The sequence below is a fragment of the Dendropsophus ebraccatus genome, chromosome 7, assembly GCF_027789765.1.
Source record: "Dendropsophus ebraccatus isolate aDenEbr1 chromosome 7, aDenEbr1.pat, whole genome shotgun sequence".
In the NCBI taxonomy this organism is placed as follows: Eukaryota; Metazoa; Chordata; class Amphibia; order Anura; family Hylidae; genus Dendropsophus; species Dendropsophus ebraccatus.
This window is the reverse complement of record NC_091460.1, coordinates 71,149,325-71,174,585: the sequence shown is the minus strand read 5'-3', so window position 1 is coordinate 71,174,585 and position 25,261 is coordinate 71,149,325. Positions and strand designations below refer to the sequence as shown.

Sequence of the window (25,261 nt, the reverse complement as noted above, 5' to 3'; positions counted from 1 at the left end):
CAGGCACTAGCATGCTGTCTTGCTTTACTTGTAACAAGTGGGTTTATTATGAAAACGACATTTTAGAGGAGAGCAGTTTGGTATTAGTCAGGGATGGTTATTAGGTTTTGTACACATTGCTCCTTTCATTCCTTAGGCCCACATTTCCTATGTCCCTATGTGTCCTATGTGCGGCTAGGACAAGTACTGGGCAGTGCATTGTTGGCTATGCAGTGTCCTGCAGAGTGTGGCAGCAGGAGAGGGGTGCAGGGGGCAGCACTGGCAGCACGGTGGGTGGAAGGAGTCCTGAGTAGCAGTAGTAGCAGCAGGCCGGCACACAAGGGGTTAGCGGTGAGGAATGCAGCAGTGTGGAATGTGCATGCAGATGAGACGGATGCTAATCTCATGCTAATGAGCCTGTGGCTGGGAACAGGCCGAGGTTACTGGCTTCCCCGGATCCGCAGGCAGACGGCTCCGTGCTGCTAGTGCGACCTCGGAGCCGGGAGCCGCCGGTGCCCCAGACATGCTGCAGCGTGGAGCGGAGGAGTGCGTGCCCGCGGGGCGGCTCTGTGGCCGGCTCTAGGGGCTCCCCACCCGGCTCTAGGGGCTCCCCACCCGCTGCTCCTCTCCTGACTCTTTCTGTACTTATGGAGGAGTTTGCAGGGGCTGATCATGCCTAGGAAGGGGAATGGGCAGCTGCCGTTACCGGAGGGCTGGGAAGAAGCCAGAGACTACGACGGCAAGGTGTTCTACATCGACCACAACACCAGGCAGACCAGCTGGATCGACCCCAGGGACAGGTAGGTGCTGACATGTGGCCCTCTGTGTGCAGACAGCTCCCCCCACCCCCATCATTGCCCTGCTGCTGCAGGCTGGCACTGCCCTGCTGCCATCCTCTGAGTAGGAACATTGTAGCTGCTTATGGTGAAGTTGTAGGTACAATGTAGCAGCTGTTGTATGGTTATGTTGTATGTGAGCCTGGAGGGGGAGGGAGTTTGGGAAGAAAGACAGGCAGGGCAGGGGGAGGTGGCAGGGCAGGGGGAGCAGTCACTTTGGGTAATGGGGGGGTGGAGTCAGCTCAGGAATGTTGGGCTCTGAGAGGGAAAAAAATGTGGTGAGGCAACATAGAGCAGCTTAGATGTGAGCTGGGGAGGAGGGGGCTCCGCTTTCCCACACTCCCTAAACTGTTGTGCTGCCCTTCACCCTCCAACCAGTTAATAGGAATAATATTTAGGCTTATGGAGGAAGGAGGGATCCTGGTTGTCTTAGTCCAAAAATGTCTCACAAAGGGCTAGGAATGCGTCACACATGGAAGCCCAGAAGTTGTAGAAAGTGTTATACACATGGGGTGCCATTGTGGGCTTCCACTAGTGCACCCAGCAAAGCATGGTGCCCACCTAAACAACATAGTGCCTGCCTGTAAGGCACGTCCTAGTAGTCACATAGTGGCCCTCCAGCGCTCTGGGCTATAAATGTCAATAATGTGTCTTTGTCGCTCCACATACCAGTGTCACTGGATTCTTTATTGTTCTCTAGCTGCTGGTATCTAACTGTTGTCATGCCTGGAATAAGGGGAATGGCTGTTTGCTGGAGGTGTCTGGCTGTTGCAGAACTATGTGTCTCATTGTCCTGTCCATGATAGGAGTTGTAGTTTTGTGGAGAACCATTAGTGCACTAGTGCCAACCACATGTTACTATTAGGATGAGCCAAATTATCACAGAGTGCCATCTGTAATCTATACCAAATAATCCCCCAAATCAATATGAAACCACAATAGAATTTTGTTTTTGCCACTTATGACAATTTTACCAAGACTGCATTGTGGGTAACCTACAACAAGGACCTGGTGGGAATGATGTTTCCTTTTGCTATAATGGGAATTTTGCCATGGGCAGCCAAGACCTGTCTGTACGTGGCACAGTAGGCCAAGGCTTATCAGAGAAAAAGTGGCCTCGTGTCTTCATGGTTACTGTGGGCAATAAAGCCAAGTTTTCACTCCTGAGACCCATCTGTATACTTGCCCCATAACTGTACATGAAGCGTACAAACGTTGGATTGACCTAATAACCGAAGAATAGAAAATGCTGGGATTTCCACATTTGACTGTCACAAAACCAAACCTCAAAGGATTTTCTCATCTGTTCAGATGAAGTCCAATCATGGATCCATATATACAGATATCATGTCAAGTGTACTCATCAGCCAAATGATTGTCCCACAGACATCTTTTCCTCCTGTCCTTCCTATACACATACTGCTTGGTTCAGCTGAGTGTCCATGTGTTCTTATTGGGACAAGGAGGTTGGGCACTGCCATTCTTGTCTGGTGGTGCCCTATTTACCTTCAGAACAAACATTTCTTCTTTTCCCCAGTATAAGGGAAAGGGTGAGGCACCCCAAAACATAGTACACTTATCCCATGGAAATCTGACAGTTCAGCAGACTTTACTCTTATGTATATGGGCACCTGTAGGCTACTTTCTCTGTCGCAACATGGCTGCATTTTTATGCTAATATGATTGGCCTGACGGCTATCTCTCCCAAGCATGCACATCTACTGCCAGACACCCCTAATGCCACTGTGTTAGGTTGGGCATATTAAGATCAAACATTCCTGATCCTTGTAGTGGATTTAGTGGCTATGTTGCCTCTTTGTGAGGTCAGGCTGCTGTTGCACCTGCTAGGGAAGCATTACCATTGGATAGAAAAGCTGCAGAACACAGTAGTAGCCAAGAGCTGAGCTGCGTCTTCTGAGATGAACTGGTCTGATGGCCTGCCTCACTCACTAACTGGATGAGCAGGCGCAGAAGTAGTTGCCAGCGTTTGTTTTTTATTTTATTTGAGGTCCGAGCAAAATCATCCAGAATACCCCTTTAACATGTTATAATTTCATAATTTGTACCATTTTCCCATGATATTAGTACTACAGATTGTTACCATGTTTTCTTACGAGTGCCTCGACCATGACTGTTCCATGTGGTATGTAGGTTTTGTTCGCCAGTATAGGTATATGAACATTGGTTTCCTTCATGTTCACTCTGATTAGGAATCTGAATTTAATTTCATAAGTACGTGCCCGGTGCTATGTTATATCACCAGTATTTACTTATATCACTGGGTGACTGACTTGATTAACTGGGACACATAGAATACTCAAGATCTGACTCACAATCTCATCCGACATATTTGTGTGATGAATATATTATTTGGTACACATCCAAATATAGTGAATTGTGGGTGTGTATTTGTTCATGGAGGGACGAAATCAATGAGTTTCTAAACAAGTTTAGGAGTCATGTTCAGACCATGCCACAGGAGGTTGGCCGTCGCTGCTAAATGACAGTAGTTTTATTTATGTTGCCCAGACTGCCATGGATTGTGGTATATGATGCTGTAATATATTAAGCAGTGGTGACAATTTAGAGCACTTAGGATACCACAGCATTATTGGTAAATCTTAATAGGAAAGCCGGTGATGGCCAACAATACAACAATCCACTATTAAGTGACAGCAATACATCTAGATGAGGATTTGATTCCTGGCCACCGAGGTTTGGCCAGAAACTCCCTGATGTGTAGTTATTATTAAGATCCCAATGAATTGCAGAACACCCGTTGGAAATTTGTTTTGCTCAGAACTTATATTCTAGTAGTACGTGTGTATTATAGCATTGCTTTTCATGCATCTTTCTCATATATACATATATGACTTGTACTCTCCCCTCCATGGGCATAATTTATATAGGAGGTTATCACTGGAATCCTCAACAATCTTGAGAATGCGAGTGATGTGTCTCCTGTATTCCTTCTAACATATCACTGTTCCAGGAATTGCACCCTGGTATCAGTCAAGTGATTCATGTGAATGGGGCTGCAACATAATTCCTGCCCAGCTCCTAGTTGAGAGGAAGAGTTCGATGATATATCTAATAAACATGATAGCTATATTACCGGTGGGAATGAAAGGAGTGGCTGGTGCAAAGAAAGAGGATCTGTCATCCCTCCCGAAATGTAAAGTTTACTATTACACCAACAGATTATCGGACAGATTTTTGTAAGCCAAAGCCAGGAGTGGCTTTGAAAAGACGAGGAATCTCAGTCTTTCCATTGTTACCTGTTCTCTGCTTATAGTCCATTTCTGGCTTTGGCTCAACAAAATCTGTCAGATAGTCTTTTGGTGTAATAGGCCCCTTAATAGCTTTATTCCCCATGAATTACCAGTTCTGGAGCATCTTTTCTTTGATGTCTATGTTGAGCTGTTCTGTTGGAAATGTCTGACCAAATTGACAACTGGGTATTACCAGATGGAGACATGTCCTTTTACTGCCTGAGATTATCCAGTCTGTGCTGACACTGACATTTCTGTAGGGACGCACCTCTTTGTGAAGGGGAATAGCACTGCCCAGTTGTAAATGCATTTATAACAGAGTATTGGTACAGTGTAGAACTATAAGAAAGTATGTTCACTTTATTGGACTTAATCTAGCCCGTTTGTTACCCTAACATATACTTTTAGTGGCACTTGTAAGCACGTTTTTCTCTCGCACTTGAGTCTAGCAAACATATACAATATATACTTATAAACCTATATACAAGTATCTTATTGGAAACCGAACAAAATTAGTCATTAGTAAATTGTTTGGCTATTAAAGTGAATGTTGCGGTATACATCAGTGTACCACTGGTTCCATTTGGTGATAACCAGTAGCTGTTCTCCATGCTAGGTGTGAGGCATCTTGTCTACAGTACAGATAAGCGATTGGCCAAACGATTGGACTTTAGCATGCTTGAGTTGCCTACATCTCTAGTCAGCGGTGATCACCTTGTCTGAAAGTATTGACTTTTTATTAATCTTAGTCACTGGAATGCGAATGGTAAAAGTTATTTCATTATTACATAGCATACCTGGAAAAGTTATGGATTCTCTAATGGCTTCTGCCAATGTTCAGCTGCATTGCTTTGTTTTAGTATGGGGATGCTACATTAAGTGGCTTTTCCTAATGTTTCGGTGAAGCTTCTTATCTCAGGCCTTGCATTCCCAGCATGTGACACAGCCGGGTAAACAAGCTGCTATGTGTATGTTGTGGTTACACTGAATAGGCAGCGATGTGTCAGTGGCGTGGTGACATACCTGTGACTGGAATGTGCTCTGTAACACGGCTAACCTTACACTGCACTATGACCGCTCTCGGCTATTATATCTAGTCACCTGGTCCTTCTACTAATGTCTTTACTCCTCTTTCAAGCCTAAGTGTGCCATGTACAATGGTTTTACAAACGATAGAGAAGGTATTAGATACAAGTTAAATGCACAGGAAAAGTTCAATTCACATGATATAAATTGTAAAAATTCTCGTCATACATCTGAATAAGGTTTATTCTCCATACGCAAACATTTTTGCAATACCATTTAGGTGGAGTGGTGGCAGAAACTTCCATGTGTGAGGATATTTTCTAGGGTGAAACCATACAGGCTGTAGGCCTCATACATCCACAGTGGCCCAGATTTACTAATGTGCCTCCAACCGGAATTATGGCTGAAAAAGTGGTGCACAGGACTTTACTCCACATTTGTTATGCATTTTAGACCCTTTTCTACCACTTTTAGGGTACAAACCCACACACCGTATACACAGCAGATACGCAACAAATACGCAGCAAATACGCAGCAGATTTGTTGGTACAGATTTGATACTGTGTTCAGTTATTTAGATATAATCTGCTGCGTTTTTGCTGCGTATTTGCTGCGTGTTTGCTGCGTATCGCAGCAGTAAATACGCTGCTTATACGGTGTGTGGGTTTATACCCTTAGGGTATAAACCCACACACCGTATAAGCAGCGTAGTTACTGCTGCGATACGCAGCAAACACGCAGCAAATACGCAGCAAATACGCAGCAGATTAGGTCTAAATAACTGAACACAGCATCAAATCTGCTGCGTATTTGCTGCGTATTTGTTGCGTATCTGCTGTGTATACGGTGTGTGGGTTTGTACCCTTAGACACTTTTCCGCCTGGTACGAGAAAGGGACGGGGATTTTCTGTGGGTTTGTGTGAGGATATAGATGGGGAGATTTATCAAACATGGTGTAAAGTGAAACTGGCTCAGTTGCCCCCAGCAAACAATCAGATTCCACTTTTTATTCTTCACAGATTACTTGGAAAAAGAAATGTGGAATCTGATTGGTTGCTAGGGACAACTGGGCCAATTCTACTTTACACCATGTTTGATAAATCTCCCCCATAGTATCTATACGGATGGGTGTCAAACTCAGGCTCTCCAGCTGTTACAAAACTACAATTCTCATCATGCCTGGATAGCCAAAGCTTTAGCTTTGGCTGTCCAGGCATGATGGGAATTGTAGTCTTGTAACAGCTGGAGGGCCTCAGTTTGACACCTATGACCTATAGTACATGTTTAGTTACCAGAACTTCAATGTGGATTTCGGGGCTTCTTCCGTTCCTGAAATCTGATGACACTGCAGTAGAAAAGAAGCCCCCAGCAGAAATAAGTGGTATGTTGCTTATTTTAGGTGGAAATGCAGAGGGTTGGTCCAATTAAATGAGAATGGATCTAATCCTGCAAACCCACAGCACATTCACCGCTAAGGGCCCTTTTACACAGAAAGATTATCTGACAGATTATCTGCCAAAGATTTGAAGCCAAAACCAGAAACAGACTATAAACAGAGATCAGGTCATAAAGGAAAGCCTGAGATTTCTCCTCTTTTCAAATCCATTCCTGGCTTTGGCTTCAAATCTTTGGCAGATAATCTGTCAGATAATCTTTCTGTGTAAAATGGCCCTAAGGCTCAGCCTACTGAGGGGGATACAGGTCAGATTTGAACATAGCAAATTCTTAGGATTACACAATTGCTAAGTGTGGCCACCATTGTCCAAGATGGTTTTTCAATGCACCATAGTGTAGAACAAACATGTTGCACATTTATATACTTGAAATTGATTCACTAAACTTTTACCTATGTCACACAACAGTGTAGGGAACGTCATGGTTTCACACTTGATGGTGACTCAAAAATCACAGCATGACCCGGTATGTACTTAGTCTTACTTCTAGGCAGGAGTGTCTCCCTATAGGCTGCATGTACACAGCTTTGCCGTGTACATAAGCCCATAGCAGAGGCAATACAATCCAGAAGCAAACTCCAGGCTTCCTGCATGGCTTAGTCTTCACTTTTAAATGTAACAAACCTTTAAGAATTGCTCCAAAAGTTTTGTTTAATTTTGCCTCATAAATGGCTTACGTGAATGGTTAGGTGTTATCAGGGAAACTTTTATGGGGCACTTTTGTGTATTTTATGTCTTTATTATCATTGTCCTAATCATATTTTCCATCACTGTGCAAATCTACATGCAGAGGCATTCACATTGAAGCTTCACACAGACGGGCTTCGGAAGGCAAAGTCGGATAAACTCTTCCCATATTAAACTTGTGTTTACAGAGTGTTTACCAAGCTTTATGTACGCTGCCTGGCACATTTTTGATTTTAATAAAACATTTTTTGGTTCGTGACAAAGTATAAGGCTAAGGCTATGTGGAGTCTTTTTTCTTTCTTCTTAAAGTGTCACTGTCGTGAAATTTTTTTTTGCAGAAATCAATAGTCCAGGCGATTTTAAGAAACTTTGTAATTGGGTTTATTATCCGAAAAATGCATTTTTATCATGAAAAAGCAGTTTGAAGCTCTCCCCCCCTGTCTTCATTGTTCTATGGAGAGAGCTAAACAAAAGACCAAAACAGGACAACAAAGAGTTAATCTACAAATATCTCACCAGTTATCTTCTTGGACAGTCACCACTGACCTGTCTGGGCTCAGATTACAGCTGTCACCCAGCTCCGTGCCTGTAATCCTCTGTTAGGCTAGGTTCACACTGCGTTTTCAGCATCCGTTTAACGCATCCGGTTTTTGCAAAAAACGCATGAAAAACGGATTGCAAAAAACGGATTCATTTGTGTGCATCCGTTTTTCCATTGACTTCCATTATAAAAAAAAAAACGGATCAGTTTTTTTTGGCGGACCAAAACGGACCAAAAAACGTTGCTGACCCTATTTTTCTGGACGTAAAAAAAAACGGATCCGTTAAACGGATGCTGAAAACGCAGTGTGAACCTAGCCTTATCTGCTTTCTGCTGCCGGCTAACTCCCTCCTTCCTCCTCCCCCCTCCCCTCTCCCTAGAACAGACAGGGGACGTCTGATGCAACAAGTCACAATTTTCAGATTTTTCAGAGTGGATGAAAAAGAGGAAGGAGGGGGGGACCTGGGAAAAGGCTTTTTACATGCAGATAATGGCAGATTTGGCTAATAAACCCAATTACAAAGTTTCTTAAAATCGCCTGGACTATTGATTTCTGCAAAAAAAAAAAAATACGACAGTGACTCTTTAAGTGTTAACTATGAAGCTTCAGGCCAAGGGCATACTGCAAATAGTGTTTAGAAGAACACTGTCACCAGGAGAATTTTTATTTTCTTTTTTTGTTGATCACTTTAAATATGCTGGAATAAGTAATTTTTGTAATTCATGCAAAATATGATGTGATGTGAGTCCAAGATGTAGATCAGCTCCATTGAATGGGACCAATCCGCATTTAAAACTGTGACAGCATTTTCATCTGTACAATCCATGGAAACCATGTAGTAGGACCAGTGAAGTAAGCCAACCAGTATGAGGGTAATAGTATAGTAGCTTGCATTGAAAGGTGATGGATTCAGGGAGTGTGAGTGTTTGCTCCTTTCTTTACTTTCTCCTAATGAAGTGTGAGTCTAGTATTGGCAGATGCCTCCTTTGTTCTTACTATTTGTGCTCCCTGTGGAGCATTAGACTTATTACCTCCTAATGTGTTGACACCAAGATAAACCAGAAGACCATAGACGACATAGGAAGCAAGGCCAATACCTACATTTAATAATATATGGTAAAACCTACGTGTTCCATAGGTCTTTACAGAGAAGTACTTGCGTAGTACTGCTCCTCTATGTGGCTCTGTCCATTTTTCTTTTATTAAATACAATAAAGGCCATGCCATAGAAGCAGATTTATATACAGATGATTTGAGTGTATGGGGGAGAAGTCAGGCTCACAGAAAAATGTGCATCAGTTATTTAGGTAGATTTTTTTTTTTCTTGTTAAAAAAAAATTAGGAAAAAAAATGTCCCCCATGAAGGCAGCCTAAACATGACCTTATGTATAAAGTTACCCTAATCCTAATGTATCAGAAGGATCACAGTCCTGTATGGGTAAGAGCAGGTTGTCTGGCTTCTGGGGCCTAACATATGGCCGTCTTGTAAGGTGGTGGTGTTAGGACAAATCCCTTCCACAGACTCCTTTATCTCTGCTGTCCTCATATTATTAGCTGTAGGGTCTGATGCAACAGACGGCATGTTATTGTGGATCAGATCAGACAGCTTTTATTGTTTTCTATCCCATTTTGTAAATCTCCATATGGATATTCTGGGATTTTGCTGCCAAGCAGTTGTTTGCATGGGGAGACGTGTAGAGCGTACATTTACATGTGTTTGCTGCAGATTTGATGATTGAGTTAATGCAGCCTCAAATCTGCAGCGGACATAGTATTTGTCATTGTACCTTTAAAATGTAGTTCTAATATAGGACCTAAAAATAGAAATAAATTGGTGTAATACAATGTCTGCTTTTGATTTTGCATTGTGCTGGTCCACCACCTCCCACCCCTAAATAGTAAGTCCTCAAAAATAGCATTTTTATTTATTTATTTTTTTATTATTTTTTTATAATATTGTTCATTGCAATGTCACACCTGACTGCTATGTGTAAATGTACATTTAAAGTTTGTGTACCACTGCACATAAAAAAATGAATTGCGACATGAAAAAATGAAGCTATACAGGGTTTACTTGTCTGTCACAATGGAAAAAAATAGGTTTACATTGAAGCTGTAGAAACAAAACCATGCAGCTCCTGACCATGGGGTTTGTCTGGTTGCTTACTCTACTTACTTACCACTTATGACAAAAAAAATCATAGAACTGCAAACCAAAAGAGTTGGAAATGTTGAATTTAAACACTCTGATGCTTTTGTTCTTAGTTAGACAAGCCGCTGCCTGTCTGGTAACAGTTTACCCCTCCTCACCACCTATCACCACATTGTCTTTTTAGCTTAATTCTTGACTTTTGTTTACCAAAAATCATTTGAGTTATGTAAGAGCTCAGCACCACATAGCGGGTTACTCCTAAGCAGGGACATCCATTGTATAAAATGTCTTTTTTTACGTGCTCAAAGGGGTTCTCTGGCAAAAAAATGTTTTTCTTTCAAATCAACTGGTTTCTGAAAGTTATGTAAATTTGTAATTTACTTCTATTTAAAAATCTCCAGTCTTCCAGTACTTTTCTGCTGCTGTATGGCCTGAATGAAGTGGTGTATTCTTTCCACCCTGACACAATGCTCTCTGCTGCCACCACTGCCCCTGACTTGAGCAGGTCTTTAGCAACTCCCCACAGAAAACCTTTCCTGCTTTGGATAGTTCCAGACTTCAGCAGAAAACACTGTTTCAGACTGGAAAGAATACACCACTTCCTGCAGGACATGCACCAGCTGATAAGTCCTGGAAGACTGGAGATTTTTATATACAAGTAAATTAAGAATCTTTATAACTTGCTGACACCAGTTGATTAGAAAAAAAATGCCAGAGTACCTCTTTAACCTTTCCTCCGTGGAGTAAAGGTGTGTGGGAAATTAACTGAACATCAGATGGTCTTCAAGGTAATGGTTATTTTTTTTGTCCCACTGAGTATATATACATATGGGATTACTTTTATGGTACACATTGTTATTCCTTTGTAAAGGAAACGTGTCTAGATTTATTGTATATGACACATAGGTGAGACCTGTTGCTACATGCTGAATATCAGCTGCAGGATGTTATACCTTTTGCTGATTCTGCCTACAGTTGTATGTGGATAGCCACCCCATGTGCCACTTTTTGTTTGCGGGAGGGAAGTAGATTGGTCTAATGTGTTTCTCTGGCAAACATCATCTCTTGTATTCCCCAGTAGGTTCACGTCTGTGTCGGATGTTCTGACATGTGCCTCTGTTGCAGGTTCTTTCCAAAATACCTAATAAGTAGAGCAGTGTCCAGCTGTTTTATTCATTCAAATGAGGGACACCATATCTGAGACCAGGTTTTTCGGTTGTTGCTGGTGTCCGACATTCAGCGTATCTGCTGGATCCATTTTTTTCATTCTTCTGCTTCACTGACTGAGCTTGTACATAGAAAAAAAAAACTGCAGATGTGAAACTTTTCACCAGTATGTTGACGCATACCTCTTATATCGAGCCTGTATACAATGTGAATTCAACCTTAGGGTCCTTTTACACACAAAGATAACTGAAAGATTTTTGAAGCCAAAGCCAGGAGCAGACTATAAACAGACAACAGGTCAAAATGGAAAGACGGAGATTTCTCCTCTTTTCAAATCCATTCCTGGCTTTAGCCTAAAAAGTCTGTCAGATATCTGTGTGGACCCTAAGGGCTCTATTACATGAGACTGTTATGCGGAAAATCGTTATATCGTTTGAATTAAAACGATAATTGTTCTGTGTAATTGCAGGCAACGATCAAAAAGTTGTTCATGTGTCGTTGATCGTTGATTTAGATCTGACCCTAAAACCACTGTTAGTCATTTGCTAATCCTTCAGTATTATAGGGCGTTTACACAGAGAGATTTATTGGGCAGATTTTTGAAGCCAAAGCCAGGAATGGATATGAGAAGAGGAGAAATCTCAGTCTTTCCTTTATGACCTGTTCTCTGTTTATGGTCTGTTCCTGGCTTTGGCTTCAAAGATCTGTCAGAAAAATCTGTCTCTGTAAACGTACCATAATTCCACTTTGTTCATTCTTTTGCTGGGATCAGATGGAGCAAATGATTATAGTAACAATCATAACTAACGACTATTGTTCTGTGTAATATGGTCAACGATTTCAGGTTAACAATGAACAATCTAGTTTGCGATTGTTTATCGTTAAAAATTACTTCTTATAATAGATGAGGTGATGCAGAATTGCTCTCTATTCACTCTCCGGTTCTGATTTTGTGCAGTTGATGGTTATGATATAGTTGGTTTTGTGATGGGATTGAGTATCAGATGAGTTAGAATTTTTGGATTATCAAATGTTGGATTAAAGGAGATTCACTGTTCATTCCTCACTAATATGTATGTTTTACCAGCTAGAGATCTGTAGGCAGGTGGATACAGTTGTTTGCTGGATGAGGTCCTATACATGAGCCTGCTAGAACTGTACATCATTTCTCGTTTTATTATTTATGGGATATTGTGGAAGCCAATAGATTGTAGTGGAAAAACTACTGAGCTGTGCCTTTACTAGAATGAGGAATTGAAAGTGACAGCTCATCAGGTTTCAGTGTACGATGTAAGATTGAAGGGATTACCATACCTGTTCTCATTTTTTGTGACTTTGTTTTCCCCTCTCTAAAGATCCATTGAATCTTGTTTTCTCAGAAGAGCAGCAGCCGCTATGTATTGTGTTTACCGCTGCTGCTCGGCTCTGACGTTCCACGTCTTTTTTGGCATTAGTTGGCAGAAATGAAAGATGCTCTCTGGGTCCTATTAATTTTATTCTGTGTTATTAAAAATGGCAGATGAGCCATTTCATTTACAGCAAAAACCTGCATTCTCACATTCTCCCCATACGAGTGACAGATTGCAGAAATGTGTTCCTGTTGTGTCACTTTCTCACATTCTCACCTATGCATGTCTTGTTTTTGTGCTTTTTTTTTTTTTTTCACCATAACACTTAAATTGTAACCCATTCAGATTGCAAATAGTAATGCTGCGTTTACTTGGAACGATTATCGTGCGAATTTGCACCATAACGATCAAATTGGCATGATAATCGTACGTGTAAACGCAGCGAACGATCAAACGACGAACGAAAAATCGTTCATTTTGATCTTACAACATGTTCTAAAATCGTCGTTCGCAAAAAGTCGCATATCGTTCCGTTTAAACAGTCGTTCACCAATTTTTCCTATGGGAGAGATAGGCTTAAGCGCTCGCAAAACAAATTTTCCGTACGATATATTATACCGTCTAAACGCTGATCATTATGAAAAAAAAATTGTTACTCCGACATCGTTAATCGTAGGATTGGGCCAATTATCGTTTCGTGTAAACGCAGCATCAGGCTATGCACACACAATATATGCAAAGTCCATCTCCCCTGCGCCTGCAGCCTGGATATTCCCCATCTGATCCATAGAGGTGTAAGGGCTCTATTACACCAACAGATTATCTGACAGATTTTTTTAAGCCAGGAATGGATTTGAAAACAGGAGAAGTCTCAGTCTTTAATGACCTGTTCTCTGTTTATATTCCATTCCTGGCTTTGGCTAAAAAACAAATCTGTCAGATAATCTGTTGGTGTGATATGGCCCTAAATTTACTATTCCAAAGATATATAGCACCTTTGAGAAAAGTCTAAAGTGGTTGCTTATTGAAGTATACCGGAGTCCCAGACAACTAACATGTTTTGATGAGGTAATCTTCATCCTAGTTTAAAAGATACAGATACTTGCTCCAACCATGCCCTCCTATCCTAATAGGAGGGACACTCATACTGGAATATGAGATGCATATTACGTATAAACAATTAATGATATGTGAAATGTTTGTTTTCTCCAGTAGAAACAAATCTAATATTTTAGGGAGAAAGATCAATATTGGTACATTAATTAATACATTCTTTTTATTTGCATGTGGTGACATTTCATTGTTTAAAACGACCACAAATAGTCCTGATATTACAGCTAGGACTATGAGGCAACTTTGGGAGCTGTTGTGTGATCTAAAACTGCAGTGTGTTACTGCCGGAATCGCACTACGTTGCAGCTAATTTAAAGGGATTACATGAATTGCTAGTTGCCGCCTCCTAATGTTTGCCAGAAATCGATCCTGGTTGCAGTAGCACATCCACTTTCATTAGTTGTGTTGCAGGCACGTGACATCGTTGGCTGTGTCACCTGTGTAGCCCTGGGCAAACGTAAACTTCCCCCCCATAAAATAAGGTTTTAAATTTCCCCAGTAAAAAAACTTGTCATGTTTAAGGTAGATAATACACAAACGCACACAAAGAATTCCAGCTATTCTTCCCTTTGTGTCCTTGTGTCCTTTGATCCTATTCTGTCTCATACTGTAATCAACACTGCAGGAAATATTTAAGGAATTCTTATATATATATATATAGATATATATGTCCCAGAAGATTATCCATTTCCCCATACTCATCAGAAAACTGTCACTGGCCGTTCAGCTGCATCATACCATCCATATTAGGCCCACAATACGCAGACACCCCACTATTATACTGCACCAAATTTAGGTCACCTTAGAACCCTCTGACAATCTAAGTTTAGTTTAGCTGAACCGTGGGAGGGCTTTGTACTTTGGGCATAATATAAATGCTAAAATGCGCCTGTACTGCTAACACTAAAAAGCGCTGCAGCATTATGGCTGTCTGCTGATGGCAGCACAAGCACCAATCCATCTGCAATCAAAGACTTGGACCTTCAGCTCATCCTTGCCTACTGAGCCTTCTAAATATATGGGATCAGATAAAAATTGATGAAAATTAAGGGTCCATTTACACAGAAAGATTATCTGACAGATTATCTGCCAAAGATTTGAAGCCAAAGCCAGGAACAGACTATAAACAGAGATCAGGACATAAAGAAAAGCCTGAGATTTCTCCTCTTTTCAAATCCATTCCTGGTTTTGGCTTCAAATCTTCGGCAGATAATCTGTCAGATAATCTTTCTGTGTAAACAGACCCTAATGCTAAGTTTACACAAGGCGATTATTGGCCCAATCGTACGATTAACAATTTCGAAGTAACGTTTTTTTTTTTATGACGATCAGCGTTTAGACAGTACGATATATCGTATGGAAAAATCGTTTTGCGATAGTTTTGCGATTGCGCGCCCGCAGACCGCCCCCCCCCCCGCTCAACCGCAGCCACCCCCACCGCTCCGATCGCCACCCCCGCCGCCGCTCCGATTGCCACCCCCGCCGCTGCCACTCCGATTGCCACCCCCGCCGACGCCGCTCCGATCGCTGAAGAGGAGCCGTTTGAAATTCCCGGCTCCCCTCTTCAGCCAATCAGTGCACTGAAGAGGGGAGTCGGAGATGTGGAAGACCTGCTACGCAGAGCAGGTAAAGTATGGTCGCGGCCGGGCCAGCGGGGGGGGCGATCAGAGTGGCAGCGGCGGAGGTGGCGATCGAGCCGGCGCAGGGGGCTGCGGATGAGCGGGGGGCCAGGCTGCGAGCGGGGCTGCGGGTGGCGGCCGGACTATCGCGCGACGACTGTTTACACGGAATGACACATTTTTTACGAACGATGATTTAAGAACCTGTTAAAAGATCAAAATGAACGATTTCTTGCTCGTCGTTCGATCGTTTGCTGCGTTTACACATACGATTATCGTTCGAATTCTATTGTTGTCGTGCAAATTCGCACGATAATCGTTCCGTGTAAACCCAGCATAACTCGTGTTGTCTGGAAAAATAAAATTACAGGAACCTGCAAAAACAGAATTGGCATGTTTCTCTTAGGTCAGCTTTTATTTTTAAGAACTTATAGCCTGACCAGAATGTGGAGGAAAGTTAATTGCCCATTTATTGGCTAAAGGAGCTGTGCACAGGTTATGTCCACCACACAATATTGGAGGCCAGGGTTTTACTGCCTTGCAGCCTTGCATTTGGATTCACACCAGAACTTTTACGACATCTAGTGTTAAAGGACCAATATGCATAAAATTCTCATAAATATTTATGAAGATTTATGTTGCAATGAAAGCAAACCTGTTACCCACTATTCATATTGAGCTGGTTAAACTATTTCTGCATACCTCTAAATTCAGGGCCCTGAATCCTGTGCTTTTATTTTGCTTAAAAAAATCCTTATTATTCTGCCAAAACAGTGTCATGGAGGAAGGGGCCATGGGTACCTCTGTTCTAGGCCCCCCTTTGTATTCTCAGCAAGGCCCGCAGCTCCGCTGATATAACTGGGCCCTTTACATATCTTGCACAGGTGCCATGTCACACATTATCCACAAAGGTATGGTGATGTCTTTGAAGCTACTGCAGCCAAGATCCTCTGACTCGCTGTACCTGCACTGATACTGCATGGTCATTGTTACGAATGTAATGGGAGTAAGTAAAAGGGAGGCGCACAGGAGCCCTATGCCCTGCCTCCATGACTGTTTCAGTAGATTAAAAAAGCTTTTTTAAGCAAAATAAAAGCACAGGTGCAGGATTCCTATATATGACAGCAATACTTTCATTAAAACGAATCCAAGGCTACCTGGAGGTAGTACATACAGCAGTATGCCTATTTCTTATAAAGCCTCGCCTTTCAGCCATCTACCACCATAAAATGGAAGAGATCGACAGGAAATTAAACCCCGTGGATTTTTACTTGACTTTTCAGTGTGCTACATGCAGACAATCCTACAGACTGAAAAGTGGCATGGAGACCATGGTTCACCATCTCTTTAGATTGGGTGTACACAACATCAGCCTAGTACGTTGTAGGTATGTCCGCATCCTCTAAGGCCAGTTTCACACGTACTGCATATCTGTTACAAGTATGTGAACCCCGTCCCCCTTAAAGAGGATGTACCACCAGGTACACCCTCTTTAATTTGAGCCCACAGATCGAACGGCGGCATCACGGGGAAGCTGGAGCCGCGGTCAATTTTTCGGACCGCGGCCCGGTTCCCGTGCACGTCGCTGTTCTATGCATCGGAACCGGCCGGTGCTCAAGCACTGCAGGTAGGCCGGTCCGCCCCCAGTGGGAGGGAATTCCCTCCCCTGTATGACGCTGCTCCGAATATTTTAATACTTTACCTGTCCGCGCTCCGGCCTGCTTCTGTAGCTCCCTGGTGTCCTGCCCTGCCCTGTTAAAACCACTGGCTGAGCGGGATGTCAGGGAGTCGGGAGCCACAGAAGCATCTTTACATCTATTATTCCTTCTACATTGTAGTGTGTGCGACATCAGAGAAGTTTACTATGCCTGGGAAATGCCTTATGATACCCATGAACCCTTATATGTATCCACCACTGCTCTGGTGCTTCCCTTTTGTTTTGCCTGCAGCAATAATGTGTTCATCTATGCACCTGACCCCTGCCGGCGATCACTTACTGCTGTATGGCACAAAACACGTTTTTTAAGAAGATGGCTTACAGACCTATTTATTTGCCATCTTTACATTTTAGGTGATATTCACCGCGTAGAAAAATAGAGATACCCATGTTGTTTTTGTTATATTCTTCTGTATAGGAAAAAAAGCTTTTTTTAATAGCAATTGGATTTAGTTCTTAGAAACTGCTAAAAGGAAGAAAGCAGAGCAGAGCCCTTCTGTGCAATTCTCTTACATCTAGGACCATTTGCAAAGCTCTTGAATACTCTTGTGCTTTCTCATAATAACTTTTCAAGGAAAAGCAGTAGCGGTATGGCCGACTATATAATTATGACATTAAGAGATTTGCTGTTGAGCGGAGTTCAATCCCTGTGTGAGCTACTTCTGACCTTGGGAAAAGTCACCTTGTCTGCCTGTGTCTGAGTGCAAAAAAATGGACTGTAAGCTTGACTGAGCAGGGAAAGTGCCTGAAAACTAAATTCTTTGTACCGTGTCATGTAAAACTGGTATATTCATTGTGATGGTGTCTTAAGATATAACAGAAACCTTCTCTGAAGAGCTGAGAATATAATAGGTGTTTGACCAACCGCTAAGCCCCAGGCCTGAACCCTCCCTATGTAGAGAGGTTGACTGTAGATGCCAGGATAACACTGAACATCTCAGACCACAGATATGCGTAATGGCTAATCAAAGAAACTTTTTGTGTGTGCGTGTTGGAAATGATACAACACAATGCTGCACAAAATATCCTACAGATTATTACATGTAAGGATTTTTCAGTCGCTGCCAGGAAGATTTTTACACTTATAACAAACACAAAGCCTTAATATAATATAAAAAAAATCACATTATAGCCTGATGCTCTTGTATCTTTATAATTAGACTACAGGCACATTGTCAAAAAGCCACCTAGTACTTTAGAGTTGTGCACATTTTCACGTAGCTCCGCATCCAAATCTACTGTATGTGGATAAAAGTCTGACCCAAGCAAAGCCTGAGACCCATAACAGCTTCTAAAAATAAAAGTACAAGATGTGCAATGCTCCGCATATATTTCAGGTATTCAGCAGAAACATATCTGTTAGGGTCCTATTACACGGAGCGATTTTTAACGATTAACGACTAACGATAAATCATCGCAAACGAGATTGTTTATCGTTAACCTGAAATTGTTCACCATATTACACAGAGCGATAATCGTTAGTTACGATCGTTACTGCAATCGTTATTTATGATCGTTTATTCCTTCTGATCCCAGCAAAACAATAAGCAATGTGCAGTTACACTGAACAATTAGTGAAAAAACGCGGCACTTGAGCGAACAAACATGGAATTACAGCGAGCTATTTGCGAACGATTAACAATAATTTTAGGTTGAGATCTAAATCAACGATCAACGACTTGCGAACGATTTTTTGATCGTTTCCTGCAATTACACAGAATGATTATAGCTTAAATTGGAACGATTTAACGATTTTTCGCACGATAATTGTCCGTGTAATAGGGCCCTTATCCTGATGGTGGTAGACATGAGTGACCAATGTTCTCATTAGGTACAGGAGATAGATAGATAGCACATCCTTTCTGCTTGGTAAAGGAATTAGGCTGAAGAACCCCTTCTTCAATGGTCCACTCATTGTTGGTTTATGTAATTTCTAATATACTTTTAAATTGCTTAATTTATCAAAACTGTATAATCTTGGACACTGGTGTTATACTACCATGCAAACGCCTGACTGCTGTCTGTTGGGGGAATTCAAGACAGAACACAGGAAGACCACCATAGAACACAGGAATTGGGTGTTAGGATTAGCTAGTGCAATGATAGGGAGCCTGCAGCCCTCCAACTGTTGCAAAACTACGATTCAGGCAAAGCCAATTTGCACATTTGTGGTCCTCATCATAATAAGCAGTCGTTCAGCACTTCTGTACTGCTGCTGGTTTTTTTTTGTTTCATTTCTGTTCTCATTGCGCCTTTTGCAGCGAGTTCATAAGTACGGCCACATTCACACATCTGTAGTCCCGCCTGTAGCCGCAAACCTGCAGCTCGGCACAATGCCAGCCTGTTCAGTCAAGTATGCTTTCACAGGCATTACATCATAGCATAGCATAGGTGCTGTGCTGTGATTGGCCAAGCAGGTAAGGGGAAAGTAATGTTGAGGACTGCTGGCAAACAACCCAGTATGTTGGCAATATATTGCTCTAAACCTTGAAAATCAAAGAATTATAGCTGCCGTCTGTGTATCAGTGTTTTTCAGTGTTTTTTGCAGGATTTGGAAATAGTCTTGTAGAAATTGTGCAGAGAACCCAAGTGTTATTCTCCTGCTGATCAGTGGGGGAGGCTCCTGTTGCAGCCAGTAATATAATTGTAAGCAGTAGGGGGGCATGGCTTACCTCCTGGGACAGATACAGAAATATTTTAGTTTTAATTGGAATATAAAAGTTGGGATTGTGAACCATACAGAAATTTATAGTTAGTACAAATGAGCCCATTTCCCCCCAGCATCCGTGATTTTACAGTTTGCAGTAAATGCTGCTAATATGTTCATATTAGTAGCTGAGCTGTTGCTGCATATTACTCTTAATCTTCATAATGCATTTGGTTTTTCAAATTGTCCACAAATAATGTTGTCCGTCCCTGATATGAATCTTCTTTATTTAACCTCTGCTATCCTTGTGAACCCTTAAAGAGCTGATATGCCAGTGCTCATGCCATCCCTCTACTCATTAGCGGGATCCTGTCAGTTGAGCATGGGTTGCTTTACCCTTGAGCTGGCATCAGGGTTTCTAATCTTCCGCTCTTCCCCAACCACACTGCAGGTTTTATGAAGATTGTAATTGCAGCTGCTCGCTGGAGCATTAAAGAAAACAAAATTCTTCAAGTCACATTTTGCTGCTTTGAAAGAAAACTATTCGCTAAATCTGATTACTGGAAGATTGTACGGTTACAGTCTAGAAATGCAAACCAGTAATGTGTGATTAATCCCCTGTCACCTTACACATAATACACCCAGCAATTTTACACACAGGTCCATTGGACAGCGAGCCAACAAAGTGACCTAAACCTTTCATCCTAATGCAAAATAAATCTTGAAGAAGAAGGCAAATATACAAGCTGCGGCTTTGGTTTAGAGATTGCTTACCTACCGTAGCTGCTTTAATTGCTTTCAGAGTCAAAGCTGCTTGGTCTTTCATATTTTGCTTGTCTAGAAACCTGTAAAGGGATTTTTGTGTTTCTAAATGTAAAATATTTGCCCCATGGATGCAGGTGCTGTCCAAGATGTCTGATGAATACTCCCAGAAGCAATGGATTGGTCTGTGAACTGTAACTGAAGGGCTGTCCATACTCATGTGTGGTTTACCAGTGTGCCAATGTTACATGCATAATGCTGCATCCAGTCTACAAGCCATGACCATGGGATTGTGCTGTTGAGTATATTGGTACAGGATATAAATAATTGCCCTTGATAATATACAAAACCAATTGCTAAGGTGCCCATACATCTTCAATAGCTGTCAACCTATAGCTCTTCTTCCAGACTCTCCCATATACATGTACACTTGACTTGAAAGAATCCCATTTAGGGTGCCTTCACACGTACCATATTTATCGCTGTGAGTTTCTTGCACATAAATCCACAGTGATACTGATTGCTATAAAGTCAATGTATGTGTGTTTGGTGCGATTTTGATGCGTGTTTGGTGCGATTTTTACATGCAAGTTTTGATTTTCACATGATTTTCATAGGAGAGTTTAACACCACAAAAACGCAGCTACTTTTTTGCGAGTTTCATGCAAGTTTTGTGCGATAAATATGCAGCGATACGGTATTTGTAAAGGCACCCTTTAAGGGAATCAATCAGCACATCTGTGCTGATTGGACTCCCAGAATGGCTGCGTGCACCTTGCAGCCGGCTCTCCAGTGGTCCTAGGGGATCTGGGCTCTGTAGACTTTATATGTGGTAAAATAAACGGGCCTACTTGTCTGTCAATCATTACTCAGAGCGCGCTGACAGGACAGAGAGTCGTGACTAGTCTTAGCCCAGATGACTGGTTCACGGCTCTCCCTCGGCCTCGCACGTTAGATTAAAATTCCTTTAACCGCCCATGAAGCCCACGGAGCCTGGATCCCCCAACACCACCTGATAGTCGGCTGCCAGGTGCTCATTGGCTCCCTTTAAAGAATCAATCATTCTCCATCCTTCTTTAATAATAATGATGATAATAAAAATATTTTTTATTTATATAGCGCCAATAGATTCAGCAGCACTTTACAATTTTGAGGGTACATACATAGATGAAAATCAGACATTACAGAGATACATGTAATTATGAATCTGTAAGTGAGAGTGAGGACCCTCCTCTCAAGAGCTTACAGATTATGTGAAGAGGATGGAGACGAAAGGCAAAAGTGCGTCACTGTTACTATGGTCTGCCCACTGCAGGTAGAGGTGGGTGAACCAGTCACCAACCAATGCCTATATATGCTGTAGCTCTAAATCCTTGATGGGAAAAGGGGGGGGAGTGTTGATCAAATTAGGGAACTCAATAAGCCTGTTTGAAAAGATGACTTTTGAGGGCATGTTTGAAGCTTTGGGTATTGGTGGGGAGTCTAACATTCTTAGGCAATGCCTTCCATAGCTTTTTTTTCTCATCGACTTAAGGTGTTGTCCAGGGGAAGAAAAATCTCCACTCTCTGCCCCTGCAGGCACTGCAGCACTTGGTTCCAGATGTTCTTGGCTTTTTCCTAGTTTGTGTGATGTTGCATCTATACAGAAACTGCCCCCTCAGCCAATCACTGATTGAGGTGGGACACCATAGCGGCCACTAATTGGCTAAGCAAGGCGGCCCCTGCATAGTGGTGACATCAAAGAAAGTAAGAAGAGGCCTAAAAAAACAAAACCCTTTTTTAAATCAGTGGAGCAGAGGCTACAAAGTGTTATACGGAGCTTAACTTTCCCCATCTAGCCCCAGGTCTTTTTTAACACTACATGGAAAAGTTGCTTGTTAAAAACCACACATGAGCTGCCACAATACAGTTTAAGCAATTTATAACATTCTCTCTAGGTCTGCTAGTGTAATGTTTAGCCAAAGTCTTTAACTTGTTTTGGGATCTAAAGATCAGGACAGTCCCACTATAAATATGGAGAATTATTGTTTTCGTTGCGACCATGAAAGGTCACATTAATATGAAATGTTTTCAGGAGTCATAATGTGTGCGCTGTCACGCTATTCATAATTTATGCATGTCTTCCTACAGGCTTTATATTTTACATTTCTACAGTGGGGCAGTGACTGGAAAGCTGATTCAGGGCTCCGAGAAGTTGGAATTATTTATTTGTTATTGAATTCTTGACCCCAGTCTGAACTTGCTAAATGTCTTTCGGATGCTGTCAAATTTTCGGGAGCTTCTACTCCGTTTACTATTTGGTAAAGCCCTAAAAATTATACTTTTGGGCATTTTAACAGTACAGTTTTTTCACATAGATTCTCATATGTGTATTTGCTGTGTATTTCAGGGGGAAAAATGAACATGTTACTTCTTGATATAGATTGCATGCAGTGCAGAAACTGTAGTGGGTAGCCACACATGGATTAGCCCCAGTGAATGGCTCTAATCTGCATGTGAATCCTCGACATGTCAAACAGCAAATTCTCTACAGAAATCCGAAGGTGTGGCAGCTTTCTGCACAGATGCTGTTCCAAATCTACATACCTTTTTAAGGGTGTGTTCACACGTACAGGATCTGCAGCAGATTTAATGGTATAGATTTGATGCTGTGTTCAGTTATTTAGTTACATTGATATCAAATCTGCTACAGATCTGCACCATCAAATCTGCTCTGGATCCTGTACGTGTGAACGCACCCTTATTTGGGCTTTCAAACTGATAGGCCTGTCAGCTAGAATAGGCCATCAATATTAGACCAGTGGGCTTTAGACTCTTCACTCCTATGAATCATCACTGCTTCAGAGCCTCTTCATTGTTCACATGTTCTCTTTTAGCTCCCACCATACATTACTGTGCCATTTTTGTCTAGGGGGAGTATAACTATGTATATGTTATGCATGGACATGTATATTACTTATTTTTGGTGGAAAGATGATTTCGAATGCCAGTTTGGTCTGACAGATACGTGCAGCATAGTCTCAAGTAGTATCAAAGCCGCTTACCTCCATGTGCCTTGGGCATCTTTTAACAACATAAATAAATACTTTGGCTAGTTTATTTTTTACTGCGCATTAGAAAGAATGATTAAGCCAAGACATTCATTGATCCCTGAGCTCTGGAAGTCATTCTCTGCAGTTTATGTACTATCCTAAATCTGCATGGAGTAATTTAGCCACCAAGTGTTTTATACGCTATCCTGCCAGTTTCTACATGGCTTTTGAAGTACAAGGCATGAAATCTGCTGCTTTATGATTGTAAGGTGTTACGACGACTCAGTAATTATTGGTGGATTGTAGCTTCTATCAAATCTAATAAATTGCTAATAATGTCTGGCCAATGAGGCCATAAGGAACGTTTTAAGCATTGTGGTAGTGTTCATAAAGTTGCAAGAAAATGTAAAAGAATTCTTGTGAATTGCCTGGATTTCTGCATTGGTTGTTAATGGGGTCTGATTGTTATCGGAGTCACAGTTAGGTAACTAGTTAGGTAACTACATTAATAACAGTTGCACTATGCATGTCATTTATTAAGCACATTGGGGGAGATTTATAAAACATGGTGTAAAGTGAAACTGGCTTTGTTACCCCTAGCAACCAATCAGATTCCACCTTCCATGCCTCACAGATTCTTTAGGAAATGGAAAGTGGAATCTGATTGGTTGCTAGGGGCAACTGAGCCAGTTTCACTTTACACCATGTTTGTTAAATCTCCCCTATTGACTACACATCCACAATGTAAAAAAAGTGACTTCTCCAAGACCCAGTTGGCATGAGGTACAGCTTGGATAAGATTGAGGATATGTTCACACGTTAAGGTTTTTAATGCAATAGTTGAATCAACAGGGTCCTTTCTTGTCCTGTCAGATTTACTATAATTAATGTTAAAGGGCTTTTACACAGGCCTATTATCAACTAGGAGGGTTGCTAGAAACACTTCTTGATCCATTATTCGTCAATCTGTCGAAAAGCAGGAATTTGCCCGATTCTCGGCTGAGCCTGTCTTTTTTTTTTAAGCTTGCTTCAAAATTAATTATCTTCTTATGTTGGCAATAATGATAAAATGAAACTGACAGCTGCTTGTGATCCTGCCCTCCCATATATACATATCTGTGCTGTCAGTTTCCAGAGCTGCATGAACAATACAAGCATCGTTTGTGCAGCCCGCCACTCTTAGGCTGCCTATGGTCGACAAATCGATAAATGTAAAAGGACTTTAACAGCTGGTGTAGATCTGATTTTATTGGTGTATGGAAACCAAAAATGTGCCAAATGTGTTTAAGGGGTTATACAGGTTTTGGAAAAACACTACTACTTTCTTGCAAATACAGCCCCACTCCTGTCTTCATGTTGTGCGTAGTATTACAATTCAGCTCCATTGACTTCAGTAGAACTGAGCTGCAAACCCCCACTCAAACAGGAAAAGAGGGGTGCTGTTTCAGGAAGAAAGTTACCATGTTTTTCTAAGCTTAGACAACCCCTTCTAAGAGGCATGCACTCCTTAAAAATGGTCTCACTGTAGTCCAGCGGACTTCTGTTTAAGACTACAATATGAAATTAGAATAAATCTCCCTATGCCTTTATTCTATTGGAAACTAGTTAAACAGACTGTGACTGTGGCTGTGGCTGTATCTGGTATTTAGCAGTAATAAATGCATACCCTTCCAAATTTCTTTCCAGGCAATTACTATTATTAATGTTGTATCTAGTTAGATCTAATATCCTGTTTCAATCAAAGGCCGCAATTAGGTGTCCCCCTCATCTGCATAAATAGTGAGGATAATTAGTAGGTCTGTGCCACATTGATTGAACGGATCCTCTTAATCTCGCTTCTGTGTAGACCCTTGCCCCTAAGTTCGTGGTAATGAGTAAAGGTGGTGTAAGGGCAAGGATGAGATTAA

At 41.7% G+C, this 25,261-nt stretch overlaps 1 protein-coding gene across 1 annotated transcript in view; it reads left to right on the top strand.

Annotated features, from left to right (window-relative positions):
• The first annotated feature begins 416 nt into the window (after positions 1-416).
• The window catches only part of WWC2 (WW and C2 domain containing 2), a 112,566-nt gene continuing 87,721 nt past the window's right edge, over positions 417-25,261 (top strand). Inside the window, exon 1 of the mRNA XM_069977772.1 lies at positions 417-779. Coding sequence (XP_069833873.1) covers positions 652-779 — 128 coding nt within the window. The 5' untranslated portion in view covers positions 417-651. The remainder of the gene's footprint in view (positions 780-25,261) is intronic.